The sequence below is a fragment of the Balaenoptera physalus genome (genome assembly GCF_965194825.1).
Source record: "Balaenoptera physalus genome assembly, chromosome: 4".
Classification (NCBI taxonomy): domain Eukaryota; kingdom Metazoa; phylum Chordata; class Mammalia; order Artiodactyla; family Balaenopteridae; genus Balaenoptera; species Balaenoptera physalus.
Window position 1 is genome coordinate 62,130,063 of NC_138891.1, and position 24,570 is coordinate 62,154,632.

The 24,570-nt window shown below is 39.6% G+C and overlaps 1 protein-coding gene across 3 annotated transcripts in view; it reads right to left on the minus strand.

Annotated features, from left to right (window-relative positions):
* Positions 1 to 2,415: 2,415 nt before the first annotated feature.
* Positions 2,416 to 24,570, minus strand: part of MCCC1 (methylcrotonyl-CoA carboxylase subunit 1) — a 62,651-nt gene continuing 40,496 nt past the window's right edge. For 2 of the 3 annotated variants that reach the window (XM_082459963.1, XM_082459964.1), the window contains 9 exons: positions 22,928 to 23,111; positions 20,576 to 20,685; positions 18,584 to 18,800; positions 16,087 to 16,173; positions 10,892 to 10,941; positions 7,787 to 7,924; positions 6,381 to 6,488; positions 3,577 to 3,648; positions 2,416 to 2,789 (listed from right to left, as the gene is read on the minus strand). In XM_082459963.1, coding sequence (XP_082316089.1) covers positions 2,661 to 2,789; positions 3,577 to 3,648; positions 6,381 to 6,488; positions 7,787 to 7,924; positions 10,892 to 10,941; positions 16,087 to 16,173; positions 18,584 to 18,800; positions 20,576 to 20,685; positions 22,928 to 23,111 — 1,095 coding nt within the window. In that variant the 3' untranslated portion in view covers positions 2,416 to 2,660. The remainder of the gene's footprint in view (positions 2,790 to 3,576; positions 3,649 to 6,380; positions 6,489 to 7,786; positions 7,925 to 10,891; positions 10,942 to 16,086; positions 16,174 to 18,583; positions 18,801 to 20,575; positions 20,686 to 22,927; positions 23,112 to 24,570) is intronic. The other variant, XR_014262989.1, reaches the window with a different exon arrangement.

Below are 24,570 nucleotides of genomic sequence, written 5' to 3' on the forward strand. Positions count from 1 at the left end.
AATAGAGAATAACTATCTTGTTCCCCTGAAGGATATGAAAGGGGGCATACAGCAACCCCAGATTTCCACCAGAGCACCTTTGCTTTTTCCTCTTGTCAACAGAGGAAGCTTTGTTTGGGCAGGGCAGAAGACTGTGCTGCTAAAACTATAGTTAAAAGCACTGGTTTAGGGAATTCCCTGGCGGTCCAGTGGTTAGGACTCCGTGCTTTCATTGCCGAGGGCCTCGTGGCGTGGCCAAAAAGAAAAAAAAAAGCACTGGTTTAGATGGCCTCTTCCTTTACTACCTCATGCCTAAATATCTATCTGTAAGCACCTCTTCCTAACTGGTTTTCAAGCCTCTAGTCTTCTCCTCCTCCATCCAACTTGCAAGTTACTGCCAGATGAAATTTTCTAAAACATTATTTGAATCATATGTAACATGTTAGTTTTGTAATATAATTGCATAATAAATATAACCAACCAAACACTCAGCCCCACAACTAGAACATTAACAGTAACTTGCATCTACCTGTACATACTTCACACATGTCAACCCCTTGCTTAATACCTGGAGCTAATCACTGTCTTTAAATTTTTTATTCTACTTTTTAAAGAATGTAGTTTTATTAAAGGGGAGAGGGAGGGGGTAGGGGTAAATTAGGAGTATGGGATTAACAGATACAAACTACTATGCATAAAAGAGCAACAAGGAATTACTGTATAGCACAGGGAACTATATTCAATATCTTGTAATAACCTATAACGGAAAAGAATCTGAAAAAGGATATATAAGTGAATCACTTTGCTGTACACCTGAAACTGACACCATATTGTAAATCAACCATACCTCAATCAAAAAAAAAAAAAGAATATAGCTTCATTTTACATACATGAATATAGTTGATTTTGCTGATTTTGGAAGACTGTAAAGATAGTACCATACTGTGTACATCTCCTGGTACATGTTATTTCACTATTATGAATCCAAGATTCATCCATGTTGATGCTCTTAACTTGTTTAGTTTTCTGTTACATAGTATTCCACTGTGTGCCATACCACAGTTATTTACTCCTTCTCCTGCCAACCAACTCAGATTGTTTCCAGTGCTTTGCTATTATGGGTAATGTGGCTATCAACATTCTTGGTGCACAAGTGCATTTGTGCATTTCTGAACTGGGATGTTAGGTCATAGGGTATACAAATGTTCAACCTTGTGAAATAATGTCAAAGTTGTTTTTAAAGGGGCACTAACAGCCAGATAATTTTTTTCAAAATCACTGCTTTCCCTGTTGAAAAATAATTCAGTGTAACCACAACTTGCAACATAAAATCCAAACCTGCCATTCCATGCCAGTTAAAATCTGGTCCCAACCTAAATTTCATACCTTTTCTCTTATTGTCCCTGCCTAACCTCCAAGCACCTCCCACTCCAATCGGGCAGATCTGCTCCCAGATATAGAACACAACTTACTCATTTTCAAAAGCTCCTTCCTTTCTAGTCTGCAACCCCCCTGCACCCCTGCTACTGCGCTTGGGTTCTCCTTCCCAATGAAACCTACCCAGAGCACACCTGCCCACAGGACTCTCTTCCCCCCAGCTCCTAAAAGACATGTCCTGCCCCAGTCATGTGCCATCAGCCTTCACCCCCATGCACGTCTTAGTGTGCTAGGTTTCATGCTGCCTTGTTGGAAAAATGGACATTCTAACTAAGCTGTGTGATCAGATTTACTTGAGAACTCAGCGTTTCCAAATTTAGTATTTGGTACATTTCTCACCACTCTCTGGACAATGGAATTGCTCAACTGTGGATCTGATTGTTTTCCCACATAACTTTTGACATGATTATGTCTTATCTCCCCAATTAAATCATCAGTACCTTAAAAGTACAGAGACCATATTTTTAAATTTCTTTGTATTCTCTACAACATTTAACATATCTCATGTGTGCAGTAAGAACTCAGTTCAACAAATATTTAACACTTCAGTGGATACCTGAAAATGCAGGGGACTGAAAGTGCGTTTCTAGAAAAAATATGTTCTAGCATACAATTTAAATATATAATATGTAGGTGTATAAAATACATATACACAAAAGCATAAGTGTGTGTATATATATTTATACAAGCTTAGAATGTACAATAAAGGCAAAGGCAGTCTAGATAGAAACTTTCCAATCACAAAAACAAGAAACAAATAGCAGCCATGTGTTTAAACTACCTAAGAAGTTACTCTTTGGCAAAAAAACTCTTAGGTTTAGTGCTATGACATCTGTCTCTGAAATATGTTACTGTCCATTTTCGTCATGACTGTAACTAGGAAATAATTCATTTAGTTAAATGACCTTTTCTCTTTCAGTTGTTCTCCTTTGATCAAGTTGCTGCTCACCTTCCTAAAAAAACACTACATTGTATAAAATTTGAGGCAGAAACAAACTATATTGTCTCCCAATAAAAAAGTATAATTTAATTTTATTAGTATGAAATATTTTGAGATAATTTATTGTATTTGTGACCCAAGTACATGATTCTTAAATACGGAACGGTTTTAAGTGCAATCATACAATCATTTAGTAAAAGTGCTGGTCATCAGACCCCGAGAAAAGCAGGAAGGCACTTTCCCATTTTGGTGTAGAGATACTACACTTAGGAGGCTGCTTAATTGGCCGCTTATTTAATGGAGTTTATTCTGCTTCCCTTTTGTCAGATTCTTCCTCCTCAAACTCGACTAAAGGAGCGTGTCTGTTGGCCTGAGAACCTTCTTCGTAGAACACTTTCTTGATAGTGCCATCCTTTGGGGCCTTTATGGTATGCTGCAAAGACAGAAGGCATGACAAACACTGGCTGTGATGCTAGTGAGGGCTGAGCACACACCAAGTCAAGAAACACGAAAAGTGAAAAATGAAGCCAATTATTTAGATGTTTTGTCATGTGTCGGTGCTTCCCGACCTTTCTCATATCACAGCACACAGAGAAAATAATAACAGTTTTATGGTGCGCTTGGGGATTGAGAGGAATCACTACCTTGATGCACCTGGTCAATAATTGGGAAGCTCTGCATTAGCTAGTAATTCTCAGCTCAAGCTTCACAGTAGACTCTCACCTGGGAAACTTTTAAAAACTACTGATCCTTGGGCTCCCCTACAGGAAATCCCAGTTCAGCTGGTCTGGGAGGTACTTTTGCAAAAAGCTTCCTAGGTGCAATTTGTGACCGGGGCTCAGAACCAATGGCCTACAATTTCTAACCATCTAAAAACCTAAACAGCTAATTTAACTTGATTGAGGTTTTCACTTTGATACTGATATTTGGCATCCTAGGTATGGCCTTAGAAAATACCAGTAGCTAATATTCTGTTGGGTTACTGCCTGAATCTAAGCTACTGATAATTTCAGAATCACAAATGACAGGCACGATCTCACAAAATTAAAATGAAAATGTAAGAGAAGGATGGTTTGGTTTTGTTTCCTGCAGTTAATGCTTCATCAATCCATGGTTCTTAGTATTTAAAATGGTCTTAATTTACAAAATAAGACAAAAGAATGATTGGGACTGATAGTTTCCAAAGTTTATTTGGCAAGTGAACCCGTGATTTCACTTACCTCCATCTTCATAGCGATCATAACCATCAAAGAATCTCCAGCTTTTACTTCGTCTCCAGCTTTCACAAACACCTAGAGAGTCAGAGTGACAGGTTAATATTTAAAAACACAGAGGTCCTTTGTGGTCCACAGAGTTGGTATATAAACGTACACAGCAGAAGTATGTGTCTATGTGGTTGTCTTGTCCGCCAAAGACAAACATACTGGCATAAATCAGAGACCCATAGGTCAGTCTGGCATTGCGGGCACTGTAGTCAGTGGGGGGCACTCCTTAGCTACCCATCCCTGCCCCCCAACCCATTGAGTTTTCCTTGAATCAGATGAATACACTTAATGTATTTCAAGATCCTTTTGTGTTTTCATGAATATACAGACAAGACATATCACCAACAGGGAAGGACTGACTACAGGCACACCTCGTTTTATTGCTCTTCACTTTTATTGTGCCTCACAGATATTGCTTTTTTTTTCTTGTTAAGAAATTGAAGGTTTGTGGCAACTCTTCATCAAGCAAGTCTATGGGTGCCATTTTCCCAACAGCATTTGCTCACTTTGTGCCTCTGTGTCACATTTTGGTAATTCTTGCAAAATTTCAAACCCTCTACAGTAAAAAGATTATGACTCACTGAGGGTTCTGATGATGGTTAGCATTTTTTAGCAATACAGTTTTTTTATTGTAATTTTTATTTTATATTGGAGTATAGTTGATTACAATGTTGTGTTAGTTTCAGACACACAGCAAAGTGATTCGGTTATACATATATCTAAGTATTTTTTAATCAAGGTATGTACATTTTTTTAAAGACATACTGCTATTGCACACTTAACAGGCTACAGTGTAGTTTAAACATAACTTTTATATGCACTGGGAAACCGAGAAATTCATGTGACTTGCTGTACTGTGGTGGTCTGGAAACAAACCTGCAATATCTCTGCTGTATGCCTGTACTACACTTAAATGTTTTCACGATAGGCAGGGTGGAGGGTCTTGCCTGGTTTTCTAGTTTTTAGGTTGTTTAGGATAGTGTTTCAGGTCTTTAGGGCCTTGTGTAGTAAATGCATAGACAATCTTCATGTGAAAGAATTAAACTTACTGGCAATACAGAAAAATATCTCTATTTTCCTTTTTTCAAGTATAAATGAACTCATATATCCCATATGGTTTTACTGTCTTCTTGGTTAACATGGTTATCAAGTAGTTTTCAGAAACATCACACAGTAGAGTTAGGTTCTAAAGTCAATGTGTACAGTCAAAACTGTGAAAAATGAGAAACATGTCTGAGAGCCCCACAATCACCCAATGCTGGGTGGTAACTTTAGTAGCATGCAATGAAATCAATGATCTGGGTTTAGGTCAGTTATGGGGGAAAAGAGTGCATGTTTAAAAGTACACCCTGAGGGCTTCCCTGGTGGCGCAGTGGTTGAGAGTCTGCCTGCTAATGCAGGGGACACGGGTTCGAGCCCTGGTCTGGGAGGATCCCACATGCCGCGGAGCAACTAGGCCCGTGAGCCACAACTGCTGAGCCTGCGCTCCGCAAGAAGTAGAGGCCGCGATAGTGAGAGGCCCGTGCACCGCAATGAAGAGTGGCCCCCACCTGCCACAGCTAGAGAAAGCCCTCGCATAGAAACGAAGACCCAACACAGCCATAAATAAATAAATAAAAATAAATTTAAAAAATTAAAAAATGCAGTTCAAGTACTTTCTAAAAAAAAAAAAAAAAAAAAAAAGTACACCCTGAGTAGGGAATTCCCATATTACAAGAGGCCTGTGGGAACTGAGACTGAATGAGCGAAAGGCAGGTCCACGTCCCTCAAGTCTGTTGCCCTTCTGGGGCAAACATTTCCAGACAGGAATGGTGGGTGAAATCACTCACACTATTTAAATAGTTGTTTTCTTCTTTTATTTATGGGTACCAAGAACATACAGTTGAATTTTTATGACTTAAATGCATTTAAGGGGACTCTACTATATGTAAGTATACAAAAGGAGACTACCGATCTACCACCATTGGAAGTTATATCAGTATGGATCTCAACTCTGAATATATGTGGCATTCAACACCAAACCACATTGTTCTTCACCAATACCTTTCAAATTTTGGATAATGCTTGGTGAATGTTCCATTTTAATCATATAAAGACAACCTTGATTATTTGTACTTTGATGGAAATTCCCACTTCAAAGAAGTCTTTATCATAAATTAGGTAAATGGGAACTTCCCTGGTGGCGCAGTGGTTAAGAATCTGCCTGCCAATGCAGGGGACACGGGTTCGATCCCTGGTCTGAGAAGATCCCACATGCCGCGGAGCAACTAAGCCCGTGCGCCACAACTACTGAGCCTGTGCTCTAGAGCCCGGGAGCCACAACTACCAAGCCCGCACGCATCATCCAGTGAAGCCCGTGGGCTCTAGGGCCTGCACGCCGCAACTACTGAGCCCGTGTGCTGCAACTACTGAAGCCCGCGTGCCTAGAGCCTGTGCTCCATAACAAGAGAAGCCACTGCAATGAGAAGCCCGCGCACCGCAACAAAGAGTAGCGCCTGCTTGCCGCAACTAGAGAAAGCCAGTGTGCAGCAACAAAGACCCAACACAGTCTTAAAAAAAAAAAAAAAAAATTAGGTAAATGGTATTTTCACTGTAATATCGAACTTGAATCTATAATAGGTCCTCTTGTTTTCTTGAAATGGATGCTTTCCTATGAGCAAGATTTAGAGAGGGGGGAAAAAGAATATATACAACAAAGTTCAACAAAGACATTTATTAGGACTTATTGTACATCATTCTACATACGTTCACATCATTACCTTTTCAACAGTTCCAGTCATAGGAGCTACGGCACCTCCTTGGGTTCCTTCTGAGCTCACTGAAGACAAGTATCTGGGGACTGGAATGCCAATCTGAATACTTCCATCCTATAAATAGAAATGATATTTATGGGATATATATTTATAACATAAATCAGAAATGAAATTAAGATCACTGTAGTTTTACTAATAGACCTGAGGTGATGATTATTTTCAAACTATTTGTTAAATATCAGTCGTCTTTAATACCAGGGTTCTAATCTAGCTTTGTACCTTGAGCAAATTACTAAACCCATCACTCTTGGTTTCCCACTGTAAAGAAGTAATGGCATACATGCCTCACAGGGGATTAAAAGAATTAAAGTATATAACTGTTGGTAAAAGACAACCACTGTCTGGAAGCCATTTTTAGTAGCAACCCCACTATAAGGTGCTTAGTCTAAGCCAGGAACTCTTCTTAACAACTATATGTATATATAATGTCATTGATGATCCCAACAGCCTTATGAGTTGGGTACTGTTATTTATTTATTTCTGTTCATAGATGGGAGAACTGAAGCCTAGAGAGTTTAACTTGCTCAAGGTCAAGCAGATGCTGGCAGGGCCAGGATTTGAACCCAAGCAGCTTCATACTCCAGAACCCATGCTCTTCACCACTCCACTCTACGGCCTCTGCTGTCATATTGTTCTAGCACATTGACTATGGCAAGAAATGCCGGGTAAAATGAGATAAACCTTGACTCCAAATATGTAGTTTAATTACTGGAATACTAAAGGCATCTCATCACAAAGGACTGTGGTCTGGAAGATGGTTCCCAAATGTGAGAAGACTCTGAAGAGGCCACAGTATATTTGATAATCCATTCCCTTTCTTTGCCCATGCAGAACACCAAGGTCTCCTAACAAGCTCCTAAACAAATCCATGCCAAGCCTACCCCAACGATCCTTTGACTGCCACGAGACCACCACTAACCCCACCCACCTCCCCCATAAGGAGTATCCGGTCCACAGACTCCTCCTGCAATGGTCACCCTCCCAAGTCCCCAGGATTCCCAGTGCCAGGAGGATGGTGATTGGGGGAAGTTTTCAGGGGCCTCAAATCCCTGAGAGAACACTGCCCCCTGAGCAGGGAGATTCGCTCTGACAAGAAGTGGGTAAGGGTGTTTGAGAATTAAAGGAAGAAATGGATATGTGTCTGTCAGTGAGAATCTGTGAGAACAAAAGGGATGAATGGAGAAATAGAGAAGGTGGAAATGTGACAAAGAAACAGACTGAAAGGGAGACAGAGAAAAGGTCACAGCAGTGAGAGAAGGAAGCAGGATCTTTCTACTATCTCAGTGGAATACCTCTGGTCAAGCAATTTTCTCCCAAACTCCAACAGTGTTATTATAAAGAAAAGACACTACCATGGAAAATAGGTAAATAGTGTTTTCCAGGATAATCAGCTTAGTTTTACTAGCAACTCCATTAACAGAAGATTTCAGGTAAGTGCAGTCTCCCTCACTGCAAAGATCACCAAGGACATGGAAAGTTTTATCTTCAATCTGAAAAAACAGAAAAATAAGATCCTTAAAATAAAATAAATGAACAACCCTACAGAATTAAAATCAAAATCAATTCTTTACTAGTAAGTTTCAAAAGGTAATAGGTAAAATTTTTTTTTAAAAGTCATGTAGGAAATTTCCTCCTAAGATTCATAAACAAAATACTCTAGAAAGAAACAGCAGTAAGATAATTAAAAGGAAAAAAAAAGTTATAGAACATATCTATAGCACCATACTGCTACAGATAAAGGTTCATTTAAGAATAGCAATAAAAAAGTGAAATAGAAATACAGATCAAAGTAAGCAAAATTATTAAAATTCAGTTGAGTATATTACATGTTAGTACTCATTTCTGAGTACCCAAAGTCAAATTTAGTTTTACTGTGCCAAAGTTAGTAACGAAAAAAGCCAGAACCCCATAATTAGATAGATTTCACCAACATATAGATCCAATTCATGGGTTTCGGTTATGATTTAAGAAGATAAATTAGCTGGAGATTGACCACAATTTTCTTACTCTGAGAGAGAGAGTACCGAAGAACAGATTTCACACTTAATCTTCCAAGGAAGCTGACGAAAGGACATGAAACCTTTCTGTTTAAAAGGACGTTTTCTCATATACACACTCAAGAAAAAGATTTCCCTTACACACAGAAAATTCATTTAAATCTTCTTTCTTTATTTTTCATTTCAATTCCCATATTAGTGTCAGAGTCCTGTGGCTATTCTTTTCAAATATATTATGTAGGCTAAAGTGAAATAGGTCACACTGCAGTATTTATACATGGTTCTCATCTATCCTAAGTTAAAAAATATGACATTTTACTCTGCTTTGTAACCTACTAAAACAGCCATTTGAATGTTTGTGGAATTCTCAGGACATAAAGGTTAGATTGGGAACAGTTTTGTTTAAAGATCTACAGAAGCACATTCTAAGTTCGTGAATGTAGTTCCATGAGCAGATTAGAACAAACCTGCAATTTAATTTACCATTTACCAAGGGATAAGAAGGGGTTCCTAAACCAGAGGTACCAATATGAATTGCAACCCTCACATACTAAAGTAAGTAGATTTCCCATCATCTGTCTGAATCTCAGAGAAAGAAAACCAATGTGTCTCAAAGCGTTGGGTAATTTAAAGCACATCATTGATAAATTCATTTTGCAGGATTTGAAATCTCTTAGCTCGTACTAAAAATGATTTATTCTATTCTCTGAATACTTACTATAGGAATTTGGTTGAGTTCTCATACTGTTTTTTAACGCTTTTAGCATTTCATTTTGCCAATATAATGGACTTTTAAAAATTGAGGTCTATCATAAAAGTTTTGACTAGAGATTCTTAAAGTATGACCTGTGGATCCCTTGGGGGTCCCCAAAACCCCTTTAGGAGTTCCACAAAGTCAAACAATTTCATAATAATATAATGTTATTTGTCTTTTTTTACCCTCATTCTCTCAAGTATACAGTGGAATTTTCTAGAGATTGCAGGACACGTGATAATGTTCTTGCTCTGATGGCTAATGGAATGTGTGCTTGTAATAATCTTTTCTCCGTTTATCCTGCAACTCAACAAAAAACCCAACCTGGTTTTTAAAAAAAGGCAAATAATTTGAATAGTCATTTCTCTAAAGAAGATAAACAAATAGCCAATCAGCATACGAAAAGATGTTTAACATCATTCATTAGTCATTATGGAAATGCAAATCAAAACCACAGTCAGATACTACTTCCACACATGAGGATGGTTTATTTAAAAAAAGAAAAACAACAACAACAACAACAAAACAAAACAAAAAAACCCACCAGAATATAATTGTTGGCAAGGAAGGATATGGAGAAATTGGATCCTTTGTGCACTGCTGGTGGGAATGTAAAATGGTACAGACACTATGGAAAAGAGTATGGTAGTTCCCCCCAAAATTAAAAAGAGAATTACCATATGACCCAGCAATTCTACTTCTTTGGGTATATGCCTAAAAGAATTGAAATCAGGGTCTCGAAGAGATATTTGTATACCGATGTTCATAGCAGCATTATTCACGATAGGGAAAAGGTGGAAGCAACCCAAGTGTCCATTGAAAGATGATAAATAAAGTGTGGTGTATACATACAATGGAATATTATTCAGCCTTAAAAAGGAAGGGAATTTGGACATATGCTACAACAACAGAAGGACCTCAAAGACATTATGCTAAGTGAAATAAGCCAATTACAAAAGGAGGAATGCTGAATGATTCCACTTATATGAGGTACCTAGAGTAGTTAAATCCACAGAGACAGAAAGTAGAATGGTGATTGCTGGAGGAGGGGTGGGTGGAGAAGTGGGAGTGGGCTCTTACTGTTTAATGGGTACAGAGTTTCTGTTTTGGAAGAGGAGAAAAGTTCTGCAGATGGATGGTGGTGACGGTTGCACAACAATGTAAATGTATTTAATGCCACTAAACTGTACACTTAAAAATGGTTAAAATGGTAAATTATATATTATGTATATTTTAAAAATGTACATTAAAACAATAATAATTTTTTTCTCAGTGTAATTTTCTAAATGGTAAATATTAATAGATGTAACTAATACAAACAAAAGCTCTTAGGGGAGTCTCAATAACTTCTAAGAGTGTACAGAGGTCTTGAGACCAAAAAATTTGAGAACTACTACTTTAGATATAAATACATTCACATAATTTAGGGGCTTGTTACATGTCTGATTCAAAACTATTATTATTATTTTTTTTACCAATCTTTTATTCTTAAGGAACCCCACAGCCAAACTGAATAAATAATCAGAAACTATGTATAGGGGGTAATTTCTCCAAATTCGTCTGAAATAAAAGCTCATGACATTCTCCTAATTATAGTCATAATAATCAATGGCTTAAGAGAAAGTAGAGAGTTAAAAAATACTCTACTTAGCATGACAGAGATCAGATTCAGCTCTGAGCTGTAGAACAAAACCAAAAAGGCTTACCTGCATGCTATGTGACCCATCACGGTTATATGTTACAGCTATGGCTACATCTTTACGGAGAAAGGGGGGAAATTGAAGAAAAATTAGAAGACATTCACTTATTCAGTAACTGAGATTCTGAGAACCTCACTTTCAACCTAAGGATAACTAGTTGTTAGGGATATCAACATCTTTTAACTCCCTGACAATAAAGATTAAAAAAATTTAAAAATCAGACAGGTTTCAATAAAGGTGAATTTCAAACTTTTCTTTTTTAAAACTGGAGTTTTAGCTCTTTTAAGTTTATAGGATATTTCAGATACTTTCCCCTCAACAAGAAAGGCTGTAGTGTCATAGTAGAAAATGTAAGTAATTGGGAAAAGAGAAGTTCTGGCTTAAGACCCAAATCTGCCATCTGTGGCATGATCACTTCTGTGATCTTGACCGAGTCATTTAAAATCTTGCTTTTCTGATCCATTCTGACCCATCAACTGGGTATAAGAATGTAAATGATTAAATAAATGTGAAAGTGCAGACTATACAAATATAATATACAATATATTTATATCATTATGTGAATACAGAATAGGTTAAAGACTATCCTAGGAGATGGAAATTTCGTGGGGTAGAGAATGCAGACCAAAGTCATTTCATCTACTCCTGACACATCAACCAGCATCTTGATGCTGCCAGCTCAGATCTGTTTCCAGCCTTGACCCTCCTTCTCCAGAACTCTAGTTAGTCACTCTTAGCAGGATCCTCCACTGGCACTTTAAAATAAACATGGTGGAGCCAACAAATCACCTCCCCAGTCCGCCTGCCTTCCCTCCTGACCGGTGAGCTCCATGACTGACACCATTTTCCTTGTCATCCAGGTTTATAACCTATCATTCTTGCCTTCTCCTTCTCCTTTGTTTTCCACCTCCAAGAGTCACCACAAAGCTGCCAAATTCTTCCCCTGGAGGACCTGTCCTCTACACCTCCTCCTGTCCATTCCCATCGCTCTACTCTGATTCAGTCCCACAGCTTCTGGCCTGGCTGCCTCCAAAGAGGTCCTTCCAAAACTTCCTGCTTCCTGTCTCAACCGTTCCAGCCGATGCTGCCTAGCATGTCCCCACCACATTCAAAATACTTGGCCTGGTATGGAAGGCACCGAACTCCCAGTCTTGTTTCCCACTATTCTTCTACATAGCCCTGTGTTCCAAACAAATGGGAAAATGGGCCAATTAATATTCTCCATATGTGCCTCTAGCCTTCCCCACAATTGTGCCTCTTTGCTCATGCTCCTCCTTCACACTTTGCTGGTCCTAACCCACACCAACCGACACATCACGCTCACTCGCTGTCCTTGGGGAGAGTCTGTCTAGGTGGAATGAATTCTCTCCTCTGAACATTAAGACTTCAGCATATAAAACACCATTATGATTCTCCCCTCATCCAGTTTTATATGACAGTGATTTCTCTCTTTATCAGTTGTTTTTAAAAATTGCAAAAATAGGACTTCCCTGGTGGCACAGTGGTTAAGAATCCGCCTGCCAACGGAGGGGACACGGGTTCGAGCCCTGGTCCAGGAAGATCCCACATGCCACAGAGCAACTAAGCCTGTGCGCCACAACTACTGAAGCCCATGCGCCTGGAGCCCGTGCTCCGCAACAAGAGAAGCCACCGCAATGAGAAGCCCGCTCACCACAACTAGAGAAAAGCTCACGCGCAGCAACAAAGACCCAATGCAGCCAAAAATAATAAATAATTAAATAAAATAAAATATTTTTTTTAAATTGCAAAAATAAAAATATTCACAAAAGTTAAATACTGAAGTTCATAAACTAAAAAGTCCCCTCTATTGCCCAGATGTACTACTATTAAACATTTAATGTGTGAATCCTTTTAGATTTTTTCAAATGCACAAATTTATATTTTTCTTTTATAAAAATAGGATATTCTTATAATATTGTTCTGCAACCAACTTTTAAAAATTAACATGTGACATACATATCTATTTTGTTCTTTTCATAGTAGCAAGGGGATAATTTAATAATAATGATGATGATGATGACAGCTATTGTTTATTGACTGCTTGCTCTAGGTCATTCAATGAGCTAAATGCTAATGAGCTAAATGCTTTATAGGTGTTGCCTCATTTAATATACTCGACAACCCAAGGAAGTAACTGCCAGCACCATCCCCATTTACGGCTGAGGACACTAGATGCTTAGAGAGTGTGACTTGCCCAAGGGTCACAGACAAGAGGGGAGCGGAATTCAACCCATACAGTCTGACTCCAGGGCCTGCAGTATTAACCACTACACCATCCGTCTTGCCAACATATACACTTCTCCTTGGCCAAATGGTAAATTTCTTACATCTTTTTTTCTCTTCTTTACATTACTCAGAATATCTGTTTTTTCAAAAACTTTGTACTGAATGTATGAATGAATGAAACTTTCCCCCTATATCTTACCAATATATTTAAACTTTCTTATAAGAAAATACATCCAATTACGCCAGATCAGTTTTCTTTCAATTTATAAGATATGAAAAGAATTTAACTGACATGAATGCCGAATGAATCATAGTAAAGGACTTCCCTGGCGGCTCAGTGGTTAAGAATCCGCCTGCCAATGCAGGGGACACGGGTTTGATTGCTGGTCCGGGAAGATCCCACATACCGCAGAGCACCTAAGCCTGTGCGCCACAACTACTGAGCCTGTGCTCTGGAGCCCAGGAGCCACAATTACTGAGCCCACGCACCGTAGAGCCCATGCGCTGCAACTACTGAGCCCACGCACCACAACTACCGAAGCCTCCGCGCTCTAGGGCCGTGCCGCAAATACTGAGTCCGCATGCTGCAACTACTGAAGCCCGCGCACCTAGAGCCCATGCTCTGCAACAAGAGAAGTTACCGCAATGAGAAGCCCACGCACCACAACAAAGAGTAGCCCCTGCTCGCCGCAACTAGAGAAAGCCCGCACGCAGCAACGAAGACCCAATGCAGCCAAAAATAAAAAAATAAAATAAATAAATTTTTTAAAAATTAAAAAAAAAGAATCATAGTAAAGACATTGTCAGGAAAACTCTAAATTCCTTTATATATTATAGGGTAACTGAATTTGTTCCTCCCTCCTCTAGGTATCTCTTGACCCCCACAAGAGAACCTTAAACATCCTCTTATAAATTTAATATATGTTTAATATCCTCTTACATACTTAATAAAGTATATAAGTTTAGCATGGTGCAGTGTTAGGTAAGCACATGTACCCTGGAGCATGGGTTCAAATTCTGGCTCCACCAATTAGTTTTGGTGTGACTTCAAGAAAACTATTAATCTCTCTAAGACTTGGTTCTCAATTTATAAAATTGACACTAATAATAACACTGATCTCATTGGCCTATTCTGAAAATGCAAATGAAATAATCCATGGAACGTGCTTAACAAAGTGTCTGATATATACCAAACACTCAGTAAATCTTAGCCATTATTATTGAGGGTAGGGCAGGGTTCTGTGAAACATGGTCATAGTAACAAAGGAAGATTATTTTTCAAGCCCTGAATATTTAAAATGCTGGGTCATTCTTACTGAGAACATTAGGAGTTGGTTCTACTTTAGATTCACAAATGCTTCTGGGCCCTTAGACTTCCTGTTTGGAGCACTCTCTTATTCAACCATGGTCACTACTGATTAGCATATATTAGAGACTCACCATAACATTCTGAAAGCTGTTATATTCAGACCTGGATTATTGTTGAAAAATACTACCAAAAGGATGTAGTGAACAGCATGCATATTGGTTTTTCAATTATATATTTATTTACTTTAAAACTTAAAAAAACAAAATCCCCAAAAATGCAGCATAATTCAAAACACTGCTCAGAGCCTTAGTGAAGATCTATGCCAAATTACAGTTGGCTCATCTGAATTACAATCACACATGTGATCTTTCTGTTTAGTTTAGGTTGAAGAGGTCTCTGAAACTTTGCTGCTGATACTTGTGCTCAGCATATAGGAGTCTCGAGTAAGATACTCCCAGATTTTGGAGGCTGCTTTTTAGGATGAAATGAATAAATACACCAGTATAAAATGGATAGGTTAACCATTTGCAGAATGCTACTTTATAAGGGATGTTTGCAAACTTTCTTTCCATGTACTCAAGGCACTTAGGGCAATGACCATCTAGGTTCAGAGTGAAAAAAATACCTAAAGAGCTATAACCCAATCAACTTCTGTGAACAAAGAATCTTTTAATAAGTGACTGGATATCTACACAGAGTTGAGGTACAGAAAATCCCACTCTGTCTGGGGCAGAGGGCGCTGTGATGAGCTGGCAGGAGCATTCTGTTCTACATGTAGAATGTAGGCACATTCTGATAATGGAGTTAGCACAGTTCATTGACACCTCACATTTAAGGTCATCCAGTCCTCCCAGCCCTGACTCTACACCCATCTGGCTTGCCAGGCAAACTGTCCTGCAGCAAGAGGGATACAGCCACCTGCTATCACAGGATTCTGATTCCTCTGATACACTGTTCCAGCCATCAGTTTATAAACCACCTTCTGGCTTAGGTTTCAGCCCTTCCTGACTTAAGTTACAATAAATCAGGCCCCCTCCTGAGCCTATTCAAATTAGTTTGCAATCAAAACTCAATTTTCCACTGGAAAAGTGGTGGAAATAGCACAGGGGCCAAGGTCAGAAAGACTGGGTGTCAATCTTGGCTCTGCCACTTACTAGCCTTGAGTAAGTTTTACTGCACCTCCCATGCCTCAGTTTCACCACCAATAGGTGGGTAAAACAGTGACTCCCCTTCATTAACGCTGCTTTTCTTCTTTAAAAGTCATACATGCTCACTGAAGAAAAACTGCAAAGCAAAGAAAGTACAAAGAAGAGGCAGAAAAAAGACTGCCTCAAATCCCACCATCCAACGGTAATCTCACTAATGTTTTGTCATATTTCATTTCAGCCATTTTGCTATGTATGTTTTATGACATATTTTAAAAATATTTACCAAATATAGAAAAAGGGTAAAAAAGAAAAAAAAAACCATTAACTCTACCACCCCGAGCCAATCATTTCTATTATTTTAGCATGCTTCCTTCCAATGTTTAGGCTAGGGATCTTAAAAAATGTAATTGATAGTGGCCAGACTGAATCCTTTTTTTTCAGGTAAATGTGCTATATTTCTATGAAGCACATTCCTCTTTTAATAAAACATTACTTACTGTTTTTACCATCCCTAAGAGTCATGTTTCTCGTGTAACAGATATTCAGTCTTCTTCCACTGCTGGATACAAAAGGAGAGTATTGATCTAGAAAAAATTTAAAATTCAACAACAAATTAATGAACATCAAGCTTACTAACAGGGGCTTCCCTGGTGGCACAGTGGTTGAGAGTCTGCCTGCCAACGCAGGGGACACGGGTTCGAGCCCTGGTCTGGGACGATCCCACATGCCGCGGAGCAACTGGGCCCGTGAGCCACAATTGCTGAGCCTGCGCGTCTGGAGCCTGTGCTCCGCAACAAGAGAGGCCGCGATAGTGAGAGGCCCGCACACCACAATAAGAGTGGCCCCCGCTTGCCGCAACTGGAGAAAGCCCTCGCACAGAAACGAAGACCCAACACAGCCATAAAAATAAATAAATAAATAAATAAATAAATAAATAAATAAATAAAATTAAAAAAAAAAAAAGCTTACTAACAAAAGAAAACGTAAGAGGTCCTATATTGGCAGCTCAAATGTGTTTTCTTTGTTCTATTCACTGCTTTAAATTTATTTAAAAAAAATTTTTTTAAAGCTATTTTTTTTCTTTTTTTAAATATTTATTTATTTATTTTTGCCTGCCTTGGGTCTTAGTGGCGGCACGTGGGATCCTTCACTGCGGCACGCGGGCTTCTCTCTAGCTGTGGCACGTGGGCTCCAGAGCGTGCGGGCTCAGTAGTTGTGGCTCGTGGGCTCCAGAGTGCATAGGTTCTGTAGTTGCAGTATGCGGGCTCTCTAGTTGTGGCGCGTGGGCTCAGTAGTTGCAGCACGCAGGCTTAGTTGCCCTGTGGCATGTGGGATCTTAGTCCCCTGACCAGGGATCGAACCCATGTCCCCTGAATTGGAAGGCAGATTCTTAACCACTGGACCACCAGGGAAGCCCCCTCATTGCTTTAAATTTAAATTAGACACTCATCTACGGCTCAGGAAATTTTATATGAAAAAAATCCCAGTTTCTCTTGAAAATCAGAATATTTGCAGCCTCAACTCTCATCCTCTGGTGACGTAAACTGCACAGTGGTCACCTTTTTTGACAGGACAAACGCATTCCAGGTCACCCGAATCCTCACTACTCACTATTTTTCTTTTACCTGGCCTCTTTTACTCTTCTCTGTTACTGGTCCACCCCAGACATTTGTGTGTTCGCCCTCTGTTAGACAATATCCAGGAGCTACAGAGTAGCTAAATTGAAGCAATTTATTCTGAAACTCCTCACTGTGCTGGTTATAAATTTTAAAAAGGAAAGTGAGAGTAAGAGGACACTCCATTCTAAAAATGCTAAGTCCAGGCTTAGGAATACCAGATGGGGTATAGTTAGATGCATTTATTTAATGTAAAAGGACCAAATGAGGACAGAGCACAAATCTCCAAATACAGTTATATATTTTAAGCTTTCAATGTAACTTTCTTGAATGAATCTAGAAATTAAAGATCCCAATAACAGGATCCTATAATAATATAATAATCCTAATAATAATGAAGGGATAAATGGATTCAATTTTTTCTTTTACTGTTTGCTCCAAAGATCAGAGATAGCCTGAGGAAACATTATGGCGCAAATTTGGGAGAGCTCAGATTTTGCCAATTTAGAGGGAAGAACTTCTTAACGGAGAACTGACTGAAACTGTAATTAACTAACGAATTTTCATTATGAATTTCCAGCTTCCTGAGGTGTTAGGAGGCTGGGCAACAACTCCGCAGGGATGCTGAAGCAGGGGTGCACGCGTGTGGCAGCCAGGATGAATCTGTCAGCGTCCCCCCCGTGCCCAGATTCTATGATACAGTGAAGTACCTAGGTGTCTAGCTAGTCAGAAATTTGATCACAGAATAGAAAAAGAGAGGAGGAGCTAACTCAACAATAAATCATGGGTAACCCAAGGGAATCTGAGCATCTCTGGCGCTCTGTCTTTAGTCTCCAGGACCAAGGAAGTTGCTGCAGGTACAGAGGATACAACAAAGTAGGCCACAAGGAGTGGTGAATAAAAGAAGTTGGAAGGAAGTGAAAAATAAATTAAAAAAAAAAAAAAAGTTGGAAGGGATAGCAGCATGGGATGCGGGGAGAACCAGTGTTTGCTTGAAAATAATTCCTTCTCTACATTACGCTGTTAGGTGATGAGTTAAGTTATATTTAATGGGTTAAAGGGTGTTGATGGGCGCATCCATGTTATGTGAGGAGCTCTACTTCACACTAAAAAACACTTTAGCAGAGGAAGGTGTCAATCACTGACAGAAGAAAAGGGAGGTAGGAGTGGCACAAAGAAAGAAAAGCGGGAGTTCCCTGGTGGCCTAGTGGTTAGGATTCTGGGCGTTCACTACTGTGGCCTGGGTTCAATCCCTGGTTGGGAACTGAGATCCCATAAGCCGTGTGGCACAGCCAAAAAAAAAAAAAAAAAAAAAAGCATGTTCAATGATTATTCATAAAATCTTGATAAGCAGAAGAAAGAGAAAAGCATTCCGTACCTTGTGTCTGGATTTTGAAAACATCAGTCATAGCTTTCTCTTTGAGGATGAGCCCCAGAGCTGCCTGGCATAAAAATTCTTTGGCTGTGGTCTTCCGATGGGGCAACAGTTCTTTGTGGTGCTGAGGGATGAAATCAGTGTGCACATTCCCAGCTTCAAACTCTGGGTGGCCAGACAGTTTGAGGAGGAAGTCAATGTTGGTGTGCAGCCCAACAATCTAGGGGAAAGAAAAGCCGATGTCCCCAGTGAGTGGGGAAAACAACATATTCAGAAAAACATTTCTATGGCATCTGCTCTTTCTACTAAGTATTTTCTACTATGAATAACCCTCAGGAAAAACAAAACAAAATGAAAAAACCCACTTCATCATCACTATACATCTGCACACAACACTATGTAATTTACTGTGATGAAGACAACGTAGGAAATGGTGTTGGGTAGGTAGCGTGGAGACGTTTAATTGACTCAGGTTAGGAAAGCAAGTAAACGTTAAGAAACTTAAATGAGATTTACTTGCAAGATATTGAAGACTTGCCGCTCAGAACACACCCACGAAATAGGAAAACCGCAAACAGAGTAAGATTGCTGCACTGGGGATGGGTAGGATTATACGACCTGAAAAGAGCTTCCTTCCAACACTAAAATCCAACTTTGACACACTGAGATATAAAAATTTAAAAAGGTATAAAATTAACCCAAATCCACCCAATAAATGGGATCCCGGGCAAAACTGCTATTTGAGCCTTGGGTTCATTCATTCATTCACTCATTCATCCATTCATTCATTTATGTTATAGCCATTTACTGAGTGCCTTTTATTTTATTTATTTATTAAAAATTTTATTTATTTATTTATTTATGGCTGTGTTGGGTCTTCGTTTCTGTGCGAGGGCTTTCTCTACTTGCGGCAAGTGGGGGCCACTCTTCATCACGGTGCGCGGGCCTCTCACTATCGCGGACTCTCTTGTTGCGGAGCACAGGCTCCAGACGCGCAGGCTCAGCAGTTGTGGCTCACGGGCCTAGTCGCCCCGCGGCATGTGGGATCTTCCCAGACCAGGGCTCGAACCCGTGTCCCCTGCATTGGCAGGCAGACTCTCAACCACTGCGCCACCAGGGAAGCCCCCTACTGAGTGCCTTTTAGGTGCCAGGCCCTGACCTGGATACTGTGGACACAGTGAGGAACAAAACACAGTCCTTGCCTCCACAGAGCTTACATTCAAGGGACAGATGACAGCAATATCTATAAACAAATATCTAATATAATGTCAGGTGATATGAAGAGAAAGAAGGCTGGCTAAAGGAAGAGAGAACAGCAAAGGGTTCTGTGGGGTGGCCTGGAAGGACTCTGAGGGTCACAGTGAGCAGGGCTGAGGACGGTGAGGAGGGAATCATGTGCGGGAAGAATATTCTGGAAAGGAGAACGGGAACACATGGCTCCATGCTGGGTGTGTCTAAGGAGTAGCAAAGAGGCCAGTGTGGGTGGAGCCACAGAAAAAGGAGGTTTGATCAAATTCACGATATATAATAATTTGAATATCACAGGTTAATAAGAAGTCCTTCTATGAAGCTAAATCAATGTGGTACGGGACTTACTGCACCAAGGAAATGAATGGCTACAGAAAAGCAACAAAATCTTTCAAATGGGTAAGACTGAACATAATTATCTTCCTTCACAGAAAATAACACCAGACTATAGGCCACACGCGTGTCGTGGCCTCATCTACAGGATGAATAGAAATTTCATACTGAGGTCAACACTGATGCTGATAGTTTTAGTCTTGCAATCTTTCTTTTCTAGCTGAAATTAAGAAGTCCTCAAACTCTATTTTGACCCATAGGAAATTCTTCCATGTGAAATTATTCTGTTTGTGACATATGGGTAATTGGAGGAAATAAGTTGACAAGGACAAAGTTGACCAATCGTAACAGTCATGCTTGGCTGTAGAGATGCAGAGAACAACAGGGCCACTGACACGGCCCCAGGTCACTCACACTGTACTGTCGAAGGCTGTACCTCAGTTTCGTCAAGGCTGCCTGGCGATCTGCAGCCCACACGACCAGCTTTGCAATCATGGGGTCATAATGCACTGACACTTCATCTCCTGAAATTGAAAAACCACAGTAACCAAACTTAAAACTTAAAGAGAGAAAGTATGATAAGTAAGACATTCTCCTGGGGCTTTATGTACATTTCACACTTAATCCTCACAAACTCCTGCACCACAGATATCCTTACCACCATTTTATTCATGAGGAACTGAGGCTCACGGGGGTTTAAAAACAGAAGCTGTTAAGGAGGGTGTGGCCATCCAAGAGCACCACGCCCCAAATAGTCATTCAGTGACACACAGGCTGGTTTTCCCCATCCTTTCTTCGTCTGAACCTTCTTTTCCCTTCTCATTTTAGGAAGCCAGTACAAACTCCCTCTACCCTCTCATATCACAATCACTTCTGTCCTTGGCATTTCCTTCCCTCCACCCCCTCAGTTTCCTCATCAGAAAAAAAAAAGGACAATAATTCCTCTATCCTATATGCTTGTTGGGAGGATTGACAATCAAGTGCCAAATGCCATACCTGGCAGAGCTGATAAACAAATAGCAGCTGTCATTACCGTGACCGGAGTCTCAGAGAACAAGAATGTGAACCATGCACATCTCACTGGTTAGAATGGTTCAAGACAAAAGGATGTGGTGTGTTACACAGAATACTGTTCTAGGACCCTTCTGTGATTTTGACAGGCCACTGGACCCCTCTGAACCCCCGAGTCTTCATCTGTAGAATCAAGGGGTTAGATCACACTCCCTTATCCACCCATCCATCCACCCACCCACCTACCAACACATAGTGAACACCTTCTAGGCCTAGGCTTGAGCAAAGTCCTGCAAATATAACATAGAAGACACAGTCCCTCTCTTAAGGCTCTTATAGTCTAATGGAGAAGCTAGACAAGGAGTAAAAGATCATCATAAGATAATATAAAAGGGCAATGCCCAAGGTGAATACACAAGGGACTCAGGGAACACAAAAGAGCGGGGTTGGGGGAAGCTTCCTGGACTAGATTATCCTCCTCAGTGCCAGGATGTGAATCTGGGAGTCTGTTTTAGAATTACATCTCTGTTATCCTTTGAGCACCTTTATTAAAGTATATTGCAAGCTTTTCTTGCCTCACAGATTCTTTTTTTTTCTATTGCAAGTTCCCTATTCTCTCTATGATGTGCCGCTGATATGAGAAAATTTACTGACTACCAAATCTTGCTGTGGGTTAGCCAGAACTCTCAAAATGCTGCCAGTTTATCATTAAGAAGTCCTCATTCACTTTGGCTTTCCAGACCCTACACAATTTGCTCTCATTCTGTATCTCCAGCCATATCTCCAACTACTCACTGTCCTGAACCCTTTTCTCCAGCCACATATTTTCTCACAGTTCTTCAAACACATCTTTAGTTAAACCCTCTTTCCTTCACTTTTCTGATATGCTGTTATATCTGCCTACTCAAATCCACTCCAGACTTCCTCTTAGAAACATGTCCTGATTATACCAGCCTAACATAACCTGTTATTCCTGAGAATTGCTGTATTTTATCACTCACCATCTGTATAACTTCTCTGGCAACTAAAGTTAAGGTGGCAGTAGACAGTGGTGGCTCAGAGCATAAAACCTGGAGCCAGAATGCCTGGGTCTGAATTTTGGCTCCAAGGGTGACCTTGGACAAGTCACTTCTCTGTGCCCTGGCTTCCTCATCTGGAAAATGGGAGTGATAATAACACCTATTCATAGGGTAGTTCTCATAGTTAAAGGAGCCCAGGTAGAAAAATCACCTAGAACAGTGCCTGTACATAGTAAGTGCTAAATAACTGTTATGACCATCATTATTAATCATACGTGAATCATGATAGTTCTTGCACTGTCATTTTTTTACTTTTCTTTCTTTCATTTATTACTGTTTAGCTTGCACTAAATTTATTTATTAATTTTTCAGCTTGACTTTCACTACCTCGAAGGCAGAGTGCCTTGGACATAGCAGTTATCAGTCACCTTAAATTATATTTGGAACTAGGCAAAGTAAAAAATATAAAACAGTACCCACAAAATATTTGTTGCTTAGGCTTGACTAAGTGCTGCTGCATTTCAAAAAAGAGAGTAGTACTGCTTAAAAATACTAGTTATTCTTTAAAAATGACTATTCCAGAAGGAAAAGTAAAGATTACAGAGAAATCAATTAAATCCTTTATTTTAAAGCACACTAGATATATCCACAAGACATAGGGAAAAGACCCCATACAAAACCAATAATGTACTAACAATTTTTAAACACTGAGATTTTTTGCTTTATTTCACTTTACCTTGCCGTACTCCAGTTTCAATCCTAGTGGCAAGGTCTGCTCGAGGGGTGGAGAGATGCACTAATGGTCCAGCCCCTGGCATGAAGTTATTGTTAGGATCTTCTGCATATATTCTAGCTTCAAAGGCATGGCCCCGCAGAGTTATCTCTTCCTGGCTCAAAGGAATCTTCTCTCCTGCTGCAATCTGGTAAAAGAAGAGTATGTGCTTCTTATGAATATACACCTTCTAGCAGCTATGAGACTTAGTCGATGGTCTTATTCTTTTCTATGTAAAATGTACATCAGGACTTTATAATGAAGCCAAATAAAAACTCTTATTTTATCCACCCACTTGAGTATTGGGCAAAAGCAAAAGTAGATTAAAAAACAGATGCAGCTTGAAAATACTGTACTAATTACAATGGGTTTCTAGAATTTTTAAATAAAGAAAACAGGCAAACCAATGACTAAATCACAAATATAAGTATCAGTGCTTTTTCAATATAATGAAAACTGAAATTTCTTACTGGCAAGATATTCTCAATTTTCATTTAAAACATTAGCACTCAGTTACTAAATCAAGCTTTTTTATAGTAAATTATTAGCTGGTGTTTAGAACTATTTTCACAGCTATGCCTAAAGCGTGGCATTAGTCATCTTTGTCATCTTCATCACCAAGTGATCAAGCAAAACAAACAGGGGAACATGACGTTTTTTAAATTTTGTTATGTTTATGTATATTGCAAGATACCAGATTATAAACAGGATGATCAGCATTGTTTATCACTACTGTAATTATTATTATTTTGGCTCTTATATACTAATACAACAAATCTCTCTCTTCAACTAATATAACTTGGAAAAGGCTATTGGAGGGCACACTGTCCCTCTCTTCTCTCTCCCCTTAAGTTTTCCTCCAAGATGAGAAAATGACAAACTGAGATGGCAAAAGATATAGGGAAAAACTCTAACTTAGCAGCACACTGAACTAGACAGGTAAGTGTAAAACAAGCAAAGGTTTCATCTCTTTAAATCTGTAGATAAGAAAAATCAGGAACCACAACAGTTAAAATGAAAGGAAAATGGACTAAATTGAATGGCTTTATGCCATGGTGTCTGGAGCCAAAGACTCTGCAGCCGTATTGCCTGGGTTCAAATTCTGTCTCTATATTTATTCTGTTCTGGGCATACTCATATTCTGGGTAAGTTTCTGTAACCTCTTTTTTTTTTTTTTTTTAAATTAATTATTTATTTATTTATGGTTGTGTTGGGTCTTCGTTTCTGTGCAAGGGCTTTCTCTAGTTGCGGCAAGCAGGGGCCACTCTTCATCACGGTGCGCGGGCCTCTCACTATCGCGGCCTCTCTTGTTGCGGAGCACAGGCTCCAGACGCGCAGGCTCAGTAGTTGTGGCTCACGGGCCTAGTTGCTCCGCGGCATGTGGGATCCTCCCAGACCAGGGCTCGAACCCGTGTCCCCTGCATTGGCAGGCAGATTCTCAACCACTGCGCCACCAGGGAAGCCCTCTGTAACCTCTTAATGCTTCAGAGAAAAATGCCTGGCATAAAGTAAGCACTATGTAAGTGTTAGCTATTATCATTTCATTCTAATCCTTTATAATAAAATACTCTTTAATGTCCTAATAAAGAATTCTATTTCAAAAAAAA